Genomic DNA, 13291 nt, shown 5'->3' with positions numbered 1-13291 from the left:
ACTCTTTGCCAATATATATGAGATTATTTAAATACTTGGAATAGAAAGTTTGAAATCTTGTGGCCTAGAAACTTAGTTGAGGAAATCCAACTTGGTAGTCAGAACTTCCAGAAAATACCTCATCTGCAGAATCAACCAAAGTGGCTTCACTTCACAAGGAATAGGAAAATAGAGGGCAAAAAAAAGGCAAAAGTTCACATCAACACACTGTAAATTTACAGTCATTGTGGCTCTAGAACTTTTTTGTTAGGATGCATGTACTTTTAGAATATACCTTGCTTGGAGAAAAGCTTGTTAATGGCACTTTCAAACTTTCTAAAAGACTTTTAGACTTTCATAGGTGTAATATTGTTTAAAAGGCTTAGTGGTCTTTGAATATTAGGCAAAGTAAATCAGTTTGGGTAATTCTGGGGAAGCCTAAATTTAGTCTGTCTCTTGGTACTTGATAATATGTTAACATCTGTTTGCATAGAGAAACTTTCTGTGTACTGCTGAAACAGATTTTGAGGTTTTTGGCTTTGTTATTACTTTTCAGGGTATTTGGAGTTAAAGATTTGCTTTCTTTAACTTGCTTTCACTAATACAGTTCAGTTCAAATTGGGAGAACTGGAAAACAAGAATTTCCAAAGATAAAGATATAGGGAAGAAATTACTTTCTACTACATGAATCCTTTGTACAATGTAAATTATTTTTCCTTTGTATTTTATTTGAAATGAAATGAAGTGGTAATTTGAATGTCTTATGAGAACTGATTCCATGTAGAAATTGCACATGTGATTCTCTTTTTCATACCTGTTCAGGAAGAATACAGTATATATGGGATTAAAGGGAATTGTGAGCCTTAGCATCATGGCAACATTGCTTTGTACAGCAGAGAAGTTTATCTTAGCTGGCATAATTCTTCTTTAAAAATTGAATCTGTGTTTTTGCATATTAAAAATCAGATGTCCTATTTGGTTAACTTTTTTTTTTCACCGATCCTTAATTCAGGTTTGTTTTAAATGAAAGTAAGTAACTGTGAATCATTTGATTAGCATTTGTATGATAGTAAATTGCACAGTAATATTTCTTTTGAGACCTGGTTTCAAATGTAACTTTAATCAGAAGTGAAAGTGAATCTTATAATCTAGTTTCCTCTGTATCTAAGCCATTAACTCAGCATTGCTATTGTTTTAAGAATGCCAAGTTAAAAATATATAAGATTACATTGTTTGATGTAAATGTGTTCAGTTCTAGTTATACTGTACCGAACTTCTCCTGTTCCCTCATTTTAATAAGTACTAAAGTTTTCAGTCTCTAAAGTGAGAGTTTACTCACTTTAGAGAGTAAAGTGATGGTTTTTTCTAGAAATATTGGTTTTAGATAGGCTTTTATGTATTTATTTATGTAGTAAAAGTCTTAAAAGATTTCTTTGTTTTAATAGGAGTCCACATCTCCAGTTGTTTCACCGCAGCAATCCCCACCAACCTCTCCGCATAGCTGGAGGAAGCACAGCCGCCATCCCAGCGGAGGGAATAATGAGCGACCCCTTGCTGGACCTGGGCCTTTTTGGGCTCCATTTAGTGAAGTACAACCAGGTATAAATGTCTTGTTATGCTTCAGTAGTAACCCAACATTGTGGAATTGTTAAATAAGAATAATAAATGAGCTTAGGACAGTTTATCTTTGTGATTTACAGTCCTGGAATTTTTCTTGTAGATTAAAGTGTCTGTGTTGATAGCAGCACTGTAGTCTGTGGTCTTGCATAAGGCAGGTCCATTTATTAGTGTCACATGGCAAATGCTAAGGGTTTGGAGGGAGGGGAAGAATGCTTAAGTTTTCCAGTGGAAAGTTTTTAAAAACAAAACTGATAATCCTGTTGAAATTGTGCAGAAGCCGTCAGTATACCTGAAAATGTGGGGACCTCAAGGGAAAGCAGCAGATAATATATTGTTTGCTTGAATTATATTTCTGATAGATTAGCTGAATTTCCAGAACAGTTAATTTCTTTAAACTTTATGTAAACAACTAAAGTGTCTGTATTTCCAATCTGTCAAGGTAGAACCAGTGAAGATTTTCATCCTTTAGTGTTCCTCATTTAACATGAAGACCATCCTTGTTATTGTATCACTGTATTCAAATTTTAAAGTTTTACCCCTTAATATGTCTTGTTTTAAAAAGTTCTGTTTTCTGATACCTGGTAGTCTTAATAAATTTGGGAGCAACTGTAATTCAGGTTTTGATTTTGATGGTACTGCTAATAATATGTTGCATTTTGTAGGTTGTAGTTTGAGATTGAACTGTGATTGCTTGGTTTATTTCAATTGTGATATTCCAAAATTGGTCTGTCACTTTTCAATTATTGTCATTCTGTAATTCTAAGCATCCATGGAGGAACAGGGATTCTATTAGAATTGGTTGGATAAGAACATAAAACTTCAGAAGTGAAGTGGGTTGTATGCAGAGGTTTATGCCCGTGTCCTGAATGTTGTTTGCTAGTAAGTCCCAGTCAATTTACAATTAAAAAAAATTAGTCTGCTCATTGCTTATGTAATCCCTTCTAAGGGTTCAATCCAAGCACTGTCAGCACTAAATTTCTCAATGTTTTTTTCTCATGTCGCTCAGCTGACTTTTGTTTCGCTAAAGCTGAAATACAAGTGTGTCTGACTTCTAACTTGTGAAATTTTTCTAACTTCAGAAGTCACAGACTCCAGGACAGTATGCAAATTCTTCCTTGTGTTGAAGAGTTCAATATTGTTATCTTTAAAATAAGTTGCAATACCATGTTAATATTTCAGTTTGGTAATGGTTTCCCTGTGATGTTTAATGGGTAAATTTTTCAGAAGTTGTCTGAGCATATTTCTGAACTAGCTCAGTATTCCCTGATTTTATATTCCATACTGGAACACATTCATAGTTTATTTAAAGTAATTTTAAAATGCTAGTATAGAAGGATTGTGTCTTCTGGCAATGCTAAAGTTAAAGTGATTTTTCATACATTACTTTAACAAAAATTTTCAGTGTAATTTACTGTGGATGATCCTTTTGCACTGCAGATGATTAATTTTTGCTATGAATTTCAGCTATTGTAGGCAGTTCAGCTTTTTCCCCCTCCTCTTGATCCTACATTTTCAGGACGGTGTTTATAGAAAAATTACATTCTCATGGCATTTAGATAGAACCAGATAGACTGCTGGTTAGTTTTCTTAAGATCAGTACTACAAGCTCATCTTGATTCCAGTGCAAGATATTGAGAAACCAGGTGATGTGTTATTGTTTCAGTAGGTCTGTGCCAATTCATTTGTGATCCAAGCAAAATGAGAACCCAGGTCTCTCTGCTTATATTTCACTTTATTCTCAAACATTATTTCACATTTTGAGGTTGTCAACTGTAATAATGGAATCTCAATTGTGAAAATCTTTCTGGGGGGTCAGATAATAAACAGCATGTTGCTTAAACCAGAAGGGCAAAAATCAAATCTAATTGTTTTGTTGAAGAAAGATATATTTAAACAGGAAGATTCTGACTTATGGATAGTAAACATTCCATTGTATCCTCATACTCCCACTATGAACAAAGTTAAACAGTGTTTTCTCTGTTGAATTGGGCTGTAGAATAATTATTAGATAATAAGTCAGTAGTTTGTTTTAAAAATCTTACACATTGTCTTGCATTAGAAATCTAACTCACAGCTGTAGTTATCATTTTCTTGGAAGAAAACCTATTCTCATCTCAACAGAGCAAAAGAATTTGGATTCTACAATTTTTTGTCACTTGTGTTGTCCTGTCACTGTAATTCAGTTAGGATAGTGTTAATGCTCAGTTGTTTCTGAGGCACTTTCACACTAGCTCAGTGTGCTTACAAATAGGAAATCAGAAGCCAAGGCTTGTTACCATCTCTCTTCAAGAATTTTTGTAAAGAGAGCCCCGAAGGATGCATTTATTTTACATTAGTATCAGGAATTAAAATTCAGTGACAAACATTGATTACCTGTGTAATTTATATTATAGAATATTTATAGTTAGCTCAGGTCTCATCCTGCAATGTTGGAGTCAAGGCTGTTAAAACCTGACTGTCTCAAGTGTTTCAGGTGCCTTTGATTTAGCAGTTAAAATAACATGATGATGTTTACAAACTTGGGAGAAAGAACCCTTCCCTGCTTTAAATGATAGTTGAGTGGCGTGTCAGAACGAGAAAACAATTTTTTATTACCTTGTTGTCTGTTGGGACTGGAAGTGAAGCAGAATATTTATGTTGGTAGTATCCAAATAACGATCTAAAACAAATTTAAAAATCTGAGCTCTTCTGTCCTAGGATATGTGTTAGCTGTCTTTGGCATGAGATCAGAGTTTTGTGTTGATTATCTGAATATGCGTGAGCAATTGCAGCTTGAAGCCACACTTCTTTCTTTTCTCTTTGGGAGGGATTTTGCAGCCATTTGTGAACACTTCAGGGACAGAAGTGGAACATGTCTACAAGTGGAAAAAAGTTTAGTATTGATAATGAAGTTGAATGCTAATGTGTCTACTGTGCTAATGTGTCTCCCTTGCATCTTCAAAGCCCTAAGATATTTACTGGGCTTGCAGGAGACTGAACAGTCCTTTGTCCCCTAGTTAATGCTTCGGTAACTGATGATAATTGGCCTTGTTGCAAGCTTTAGAATACTCTTACCTGGGCATAAGAGCTCTCCAGTATTTTATCTTATTGTCAGAATTGTATTCAGCTTCTGGTTTTGTTTCACCACAGACTGATGATAAGGAAAGCAATTCTTGGTTTACAGAGTTAGTTGAAAATTTAGTTACAGTAAACCAATATTTGTTTAGTTATTGAAAAGTACATGTTAACTAGGTAGAATATTTCTTACATTTCCATTTATATCTCAAAGTAAAGGGGGTAGCTTTTATTCCACAGGAAATTAGATAATTTTCCATAAGTTATCAAGGTGTTGGTAAGATATTCAAGCTAGAGGAAGAGAGCAGCTACAGGGATTTGTTAGGTCTTCATACTAAACATAGAGCATTAGACTTCACCAGCTTGTTCAAATCTGATAATTGGTCTTGGGCCTATTCTTCATTTAAAGCGGTGTTGCAGGTGTTTCGACTGATGAATATGCACAGAGACCACTGAAGGTTTCCTTCACTGGGTTACAAATCATAAAATAAAAATAGACCAATAGCTTTGAGTCTTCTCTGTGACCCAGTTTTCCTCCAATTTCTCTTCCATGTTTCTGTTTCCAATTTGGTTTTATCAAATTGAGTTATTGACTGGTGGCAGTCCAAGAGTATGTGTGTAGACCCAAGTCTCCATGGTTACTAGTAATCTTTCTCCAGTGTTCTCCAGCCATCCCATCCTGTGTCCTAAAACATTGCCCTGGAGAGTAAATAACAGGAACAGTAATGCAAGAATGTTCTTGCTGGTATTATTTGAACAGGAGAGAAAGGAAGCAGTTCTTGCAATACCTGTAAAGTACTCTGAAGGTATAACAGTTTGGTGCTGCTGACATTTCCATTGCTGTCAAAGTACTGCTTTGGAACAGATACCGTGCTAAATGAGATGAGACAAGGATTGAATTGTACCAAAATCAGTTGTTGAGAGAAGTGAAGGAGGAGCAAACATATAAAAGGTTCATGGTGATAATGTCAGTGTCTGACAGTAGAGAAGGGGAAAGTCAGTGTATCAAAAATAAGATTGGAGTGTCACATATCAGAAGGACTGATGGGAAGGTCTTGTCTGCCTCTGAATGTCTGTTAGTCCTGAAGGAGACAGGGTGGAAAGAGACTGAGTTTTCTCTTGAGTTTCTTTCTAGTGTTTGAGAGTTAGGTGAACTACTGAAGAAGAACCTCAGAGCAAATAAAGCATTGTCAGATGCCTTATTTTTATTCACATCACTTTTGAATAAAGTCACTAGAATCTCCAGGCTACACTAGGAGCTTCCAAAAGTGGAGGATGAATTTCAGACAAAATGAGCAGTTAATAGTGCCTTTTTATCATCTTAAAGCTAACTTAGAAAGAAAAAATCCTCCACAAAAAAACAAAAATATTAAATTCTCCTCATGCAAATGCTACTTTTTACTCAATATAATGCAAAATTAAATGTGTTCTGCACAATTATGACTACTGTATGTAGGAAAATAGCAAAGATAAACTGGTTCTAAGCATTTTTCTTATTACTTTTCATTTATGGAATGAAAGAGTAATTGCATGTTGCCAGGTATTAGATGGCAGTATTGTATACTAACAATTATACTGTCACTTCAGATGTTAGTCCTCAACGTGCCTCACAGATTCTCAGGTTTCCTTCATTCTGTTCACTGCAGTGTAGCGTCATAAAGGCTTTAAGAACCTGAAATTGTTGATGTTTGTCAGCTTCATAAATTGATTACCTCTATATGAATGCACCTGTCATAGCAGGTTTTTTTAGCCAGCATCATAACAAGAAATTCTTGGTGTTTATTGCTTGAAATTAAATCTTACTGGCAGGATTCAATTTATGACATCAGCGTCCTGTTTCTTGTTGTGTGGAGGGTTTGCAGAAACTCTCAAGAAGCTGACCTGTTTTTGAAAGGAAATCTGTTTCTGCATACAAGGCAAAAATTCTTATCTAAGTATGACTTTATTTGGCATATTTCAAGAGAAGGCATTTAGTTGTGCAAGAAGAGTAGATTCATCAGTTTCACAAATGTTGTTTAGATTTAAGGCATTCAGCATTTCTTTCAGGAATCAAGGAGTAGAATGGAGTCCTGGGATTCTTCTAGACTTGTTCTAAATGGTTTTTCTCTCTGATCTGAGTTCCTTAAATTTTTAATTTGCAACTGCAATTTTAAAGAATTTTAATGGTTTTGTATGTAGAGCAGTGAATGGTCTTATCTTTCTGTAGTTGCTTCATCCTTATTTTAATATTAAGATATTGAACATGGACAGTTTTTCAGAAGTAGATTATAGCAGGGTATAGGGTGAATTTCAACTGCTGTGTCAGATAGTTACTAGATAGCAGATATCAGCATTCTATATGGGTGCTTTTTATTATTCTTGGCCTGGTTTTAAGCAACTGAGTGAAGTTAGTGTAGAAGTGATATAGAGGAAAGGGATTGTCTGTGCCAAAACCCCTGATTCTTAAAAGGAGTTTCCAAAACTTTGTTGTTTGAATGGTGAACTAAAACATAAAAAAGAAAAAAGTTTAATATTCATAATGAAGTCAAGTGCAAATATAATATGCCACTTTTAAATAGTATTTGTCCATACAAGTATTGCTTATTTCAATTAAATAAAAATGTGCAGTGTTAACTTATTCAGAACCCATTAAATGGATAAAATCCAATTTACATTTTACATATGTTGCAATAAGCTCATTCCTCAGTTCTGTCTTTTTAGTGCAGATTGAAGCTAACATAATGTAAAAATCTACAGAAGTGAGATGTCAGGAGGTGAACTTTGTCACCTTGGTGCGCTTTGGTTTTCATTTTTCTCATCATTCTATAGTATATCTTCCTGACAGGAGATATTTCCATATCCACAGTTCTTTCTCAGTTTTGAAGGTTGTCTTTTGAAAAGGAAATGTTTCTTCTAATTTCAGGCTCATCTACTTCTAGTGATCCCATATGGTCTGGCCATTCACCACCACCCCATCAAGAAAATTGGGTCAGTTTTGCAGATACCCCACCAACCAGTGCTCTTTTAGCCATGCATCCTGCTTCTGTCCAGGTGTGACACTTTATTGGTATTTGATTTGCCTCATTCAGATTGATGTTGCAATCCTTGGGTTCTTTTTTCCTTCATAATTTTCATTGCAGCTGTTTACTGTGTATCTGTGCTGTAGTCAATTCAGTGCTATTTGCTCAACAGATACTTGTTTCGTTGATTTGCCTTAATTTGGAATGATTAAATGAAAGCTACTAATTTTAAAAATGTCAACAATTATGACTTTTAAACATTTATATTTAGCTTTTTATGCATATGTGCCATACTTTTTTTTCTGCTTACATACCTGCGGTCATTCCATATTGTATCAGTGTGCAAAAATACCCTGCCATTATCCTGGAGATGCCATCTGCTGATGGTTTCCTGCAGTTTTTAAACTACTGTGAGTTTTAACTATGCTTTGTATTTTGAAGGCAAGAAGTTGAGAATTCGTAGAAGCATTTTAGGTAGATAATACTGAGGAAAAATATTTCATTTCAGGACCAGACAACAGTACGAACTGTAGCGTCAGCTACAACAGCAAATGAAATTCGTAGGCAATCAAGTAGTTATGATGACCCCTGGAAAATAACTGATGAACAAAGGCAGTATTATGTTAATCAGTTTAAAACCATTCAACCTGATCTAAATGGATTTATACCAGGTAAGTTACTCTTTACAAAATATAATTGTGGCTGCATCAGTTCTGTTACGAAGACTTTGTTTTATACTTAGGCTTGCATATTACTTTGAAGGAAGTTCTGCATTTTGCTGATAATATTCTACTATAGTTCAGTGTAAGTCAAGAAAGACTGGAAACTAATTTGCCTTTTCCCCCTCATTTAACCCTAGTAATTAGTGCCATTTTTCCCAGAACCTTTGCTATATAACTCATTACCTTTACAGTAGGTCTGAGTTTTCTAATGATTTCACTTGCCTAAAGTATTAAAAATGATTGTTGCAATTTTTTAGGATCTGCAGCTAAAGAATTTTTCACTAAGTCAAAACTACCTATTCTTGAACTTTCTCATATTTGGTAAGTGTGATTATTTAAAATAATTCTTGATGATAAATGTTTAGCAAGATGACAGCTATCTGATAGACATCTAATAATTACTCACTAGAAACTGTTAAGTAAAATTTTGCTACTACCCTAGTATGTTCAGTTCTGCTCTTATTTATGCCAGTATTACTTTAGTGGGTTTTAATGGGCCTGGGCTGGTACTATTTACAAGGCGCTTTGAGAAAATTTCAAACTCTTCAGAGTTACAAGCAATTTATTTGAGGTTTTTATTGTTAAAAATGCATTTAAATTAAAATAATTATTTCCTTATCTTTATGCATTTATTCATTTATATGTAAGTAAATTTAAATGTATGCATACACATTTTTAAATAAATTTATGGTACATGGTGACAAATTCAGCTTTGAGTTTGTGCAAATCTTCTGTTTCTTTGTATTCTGGAATTTGTACTGCATCATTGCATGCTGTCATGAAATAGCTAACTTTGGCAGGTGCTGTCTTTCAGTGTAATGATTTCTATTTCAGGTATTTTCCCATTTAAAATAAATCATGTTGCCTCAGCACTATAATTTTAGTAGTATACTGTGCCAAAAATCTGAGGCTGATAATATTGTGTAGTACTGTCTTCAATGGGTTAAAAACCAGGAGAGATAAAAGTGACTTTAAATTATCTGTAAGCCGTTATTAATTAAGGCTCATCATCTGAGGAGAAAAGCACGTAGTGCTAATATGAAGTGTTTAGTAGGATAAAGGGAACTTTGCTCATCCAAGTAGCAAAATTGGAAGCCTGTCTTTTGGAAATAAAATAACCTTTAGAAATTTTATTTACACTAAGTTTTTCTTCTTAGGGAACTGTCAGATTTTGATAAAGATGGTGCACTGACATTGGACGAGTTCTGTGCTGCATTTCATCTGGTAGTTGCTAGGAAGAATGGGTATGATTTGCCAGAAAAGTTACCTGAAAGTTTAATGCCCAAACTGATTGATTTGGAAGACTCAACGGGTAAGACACAGGTTCAACACAAATGTCAGTATTTTAAAATTATGGTCTAATTGTTGCAGCAGATCCTTGTTTGTATGAGCAGAAAGCACTTGTCAATATGACGCATTGTACAATTTTTAGAAGTCTTATTGCTCGAAGCTAATTTGAGCATGTACAGATTTCTATAGAGGGCAGATATTTAGGAGCAGTACACATTTCTGTAGAGGGCAGTTATTCAGGAGCAGTACACATACACTATTACATTTGGAAATATTGACTATGTCATTTAAATATTAAGGAAAACAAAATTGTCACAGTATGGATTTTATTCATGACCAGCTATTGTATTTCAGTTTCCCAAGCCAGCTATACTTTTGACTCACTTTCAAATGAGTATGCTTTCTATTCACCCTCATTTATGAAAATATGGTATGAGTTTCTGAGTATCAAAAGTACTTAAAAAATATTCCCAGATTCTATGCTAAGGGCAGGATAGATGTTTAAAAATGCAGGATCAGTACCACAGACCCTTTTATTTTAATTCACTTTCTGATTTAAAAGCAGATTTATCCTTCATTGTGTTGGCACTTAGTTGTTCTGTGCATTGCCTTTTACTTTTTGGTACTCCCAGAAAAACCACTGAATGTATGAGTTCTGCTTGTTAATATGTGCCAAAAATTTAGTCCTGTAACTGTAAAACAAACTACTGTACCATGTTCAAGTGGTGTTTAAAAACAGGATGTCTGTGGCCATCTTTTTTTTTTATATTTTAAAACAGATAAAGGAAACTGAGTATTTTAAAGCTGCTTTAGATTACTTTTAACAAGCAGTCTTTGCTTGGAAAGTCAGGTTATATTGTGAGTGCACAAGTACTATGATTTGCTAGAATTTTATTATTTTCACTAAATTCTTCAAGCGGGACTCTTTTCATATTGTGTTTGTAGGCTGTCTGAGACTTCAATCTCAAAATTATGGATGAGTTCTTAAACTAGATACTATACTGTGTTTCTTATTATCTCTGCTTTAATAATGAACCTATTTTCTGTGGGAGTAGGTTGGCTCTTCAAAGAGCTGCTGCTGAAGTGTTTTCAGTATGAGTAAGCATTTTGCTATGATGAAGACATTTGTGAGAAATAGGTGCAGTTAATTGGCCTAAAACCTAGCAAATGTCAAAAACCATTCCATTCTCTCCATTTTTGTGTTAAAGTGGTGATCAAGCAAAAAATCCTGATAGGAAGTGAAATAACATTTATTTGTATAAAGTGTTGTTACTAAAAAAAAAAAAAAAACCCACACCAAAAAAACCCACTAAAAAAATCCCCAAAACTCCACATCCAACAGCTATATCTGTCTTGATCTGTTATTGGTATTAGATTTCAGCTAAAGTTTTCTGGAAACTTTATACATCAGACACTAAACCAGAAATATAAAAATATTATGTGTATGTTTATTGTTCATATTTTACAGACAACTTGCTTTTAGAAGTTTTTCCCTTTGGTATTAAAGGGAAGTTACCCTGTTCTAGTGAATGTTAAAAGTTTACCTTGCTATGTAAGCCATGTTTAAAAGTAGGAAAATCTGATACGTTGTTCTGCAGTTATTCAGAGCTACAATGAAAAATTAAAGTTCTTGCAAACTTGAGGATTTTTATCCAATTAGCTTTATTTTATTTATGTATTTATTTATTTGGATCAGCAGCATTGGAAATAGCTGATCTTATCTAGCACGTAACATGATTTCTTGCCAAAACTTCCATGTTGAATAAAATACTTCAGATGAAGTTATTGATGTGGCTGTAGTTTTATGTAGTTTTACAGCATACATTTACTAATTTTAAAGTTAGTGGTAGGTTTGTCTACTGGACATGATGAATTACAGGAATTCATCTTAAGAACGGTAAATCAGCCTAGAAAGATGAACCAGGTAAATTTTGGTAATAATTTTTCATTTCAGTTCCTGTAAAATTTGTTTCATTAAAGCTTTCTTCCAAAATTGTCTTAGAAATAGAAATTAAAGTATGACACCAGAGTGTTTTTTTGAGTGCACTTTTTGCGTGGGATAAAACTCTCAAAGAAAGAAATAGTTGATGATCTTCTGCTGACATGCCTCAGTATGAATAATGTACAGTCAAACTGTTGAAGAAGATTAATTGCTTGCATGTCTTTTAAACCAATGTGCAAGATGGCAAACTTTAGTTCAAAATTATTGACAGCACCATTATTAATCCTGTTCTTTTGTTAGAAAGTTTGCATTAATCTTCTGTACTTATCCTCTGCACTTAAAAAGTGCTGCTTTTTTCCATTTTGACTTCTGAACTAGTGGCCAGCAGAAGGAGTAGCAGAGGGCTCCTTGCACCCTCTGGGCTGTATTCAGACAGCAAAGGAAGAAGTCTTGTGAGCTCCTCTGTCAGCTTCTCCCTCATCAGCCCTGTGAATCCAGAATGTGACCAGCTGCAGCTGTTCCAAACATGTTTGAGATAGGATCTTGCTTTACATCTGGTCTCATAACTAGAGACATATATTCTCTCACATGGCACAGACTTATTGTTTAGTTAAGCATTTGTATAGTTGGTCATTTTTCTAGTACAGCAGTACATCTCTACAGAATTGTAATTCCTTCAGACTCAATTTTATCTCGCTTAGTAAAACCTACCAACCCTTATAAAAGCTGAAAAGCAAGTCTTAGTTTTCTGTGAATTTTTGTTTGGATTGGTGCAACAATGCCATTTCTTTGTAATAAAAAGAATCTGCTATGCCTTATGTCTTACACAATTACTTTACCCTTAAAATTTTCCATAGAATGTCATAGGTGTGTTTCATGTTGGTATTTGCAGAACTCTTTGAATTACAGGTAGCTATGTAGTCTATCCATAATAATTTTCAGCCCTATCTTTTGACTTTGTGTTTAACACTGGAAGTTAGTTCAATTATCTAGAGTACCATCAGTGAAACAAGAATTTTGAGGGTTTTAACTTAATGTATTTTTTTTTTATTCTTATTACACTTCAGAGCAATTAACATATAATATGTATTTCCAAAATATTGCCACTGGTATATTTTGGACTTAGTATATTACTTTGTTTACCATGACCACAGCATGTGTGCTTGACTACTTGGTGACATTGGCACCTCAATGTAACCTATTTTTATTGCTTGACCTAGAGGAAAATAATTCAGGATGCGAGGTGCTGGGCATAATTTTGGAAACATTATGGAAACAGCCTCATGTCTGGCTATTTAGAGGAAGTTTACATGACCTTTGAAACTCTGAGGAGTTAAGTGGTTTCTGTGTGTAGTTTTTTTTCATGGTAGTAGTACTTCAGTTGCATCTGACCTCAAGGTAGCACAATTAATTTCTTTTTGGTCTTCAGTTTTTTTGGCTGTTTTAGTTCTGTGGACTACTGACATCATGCTAATATGTCTCGCTACTTATCAGTCACTTTTTCAACTGTTCCTGTTGCACTGTACAGTTGTAATCTGAACTTTCAGGGGGTTTTTGAGGGTCTTAATGCCTGGCTTTACCTTGCATTTTGATATCTAGGAGACATTGTAAGCAGGATTTTACTGTGTTAGACAGAATGTTTGATCTGCTGTTCAGATTTACTTCAAAAGAAAACTGCACAGTGC

The 13291-nt window shown here is 34.4% G+C and overlaps 1 protein-coding gene across 11 annotated transcripts in view; it reads left to right on the top strand.

The window, feature by feature from the left end:
• The window catches only part of REPS1 (RALBP1 associated Eps domain containing 1), a 63860-nt gene that overhangs the window by 27193 nt on the left and 23376 nt on the right, over positions 1-13291 (top strand). For all 11 annotated transcript variants that reach the window (XM_030236298.2, XM_030236293.2, XM_030236292.2 and 8 more), the window contains exons 4-8: positions 1425-1578; positions 7556-7683; positions 8161-8323; positions 8632-8695; positions 9532-9686. In XM_030236298.2, the coding sequence (XP_030092158.1) occupies positions 1425-1578; positions 7556-7683; positions 8161-8323; positions 8632-8695; positions 9532-9686 (664 nt within the window). The remainder of the gene's footprint in view (positions 1-1424; positions 1579-7555; positions 7684-8160; positions 8324-8631; positions 8696-9531; positions 9687-13291) is intronic.

This window comes from Serinus canaria, chromosome 3, assembly GCF_022539315.1.
Source record: "Serinus canaria isolate serCan28SL12 chromosome 3, serCan2020, whole genome shotgun sequence".
Classification (NCBI taxonomy): domain Eukaryota; kingdom Metazoa; phylum Chordata; class Aves; order Passeriformes; family Fringillidae; genus Serinus; species Serinus canaria.
The sequence above is the reverse complement of the archived record's forward strand: the minus strand, read 5'-3'. Positions and strand labels throughout refer to the sequence as shown.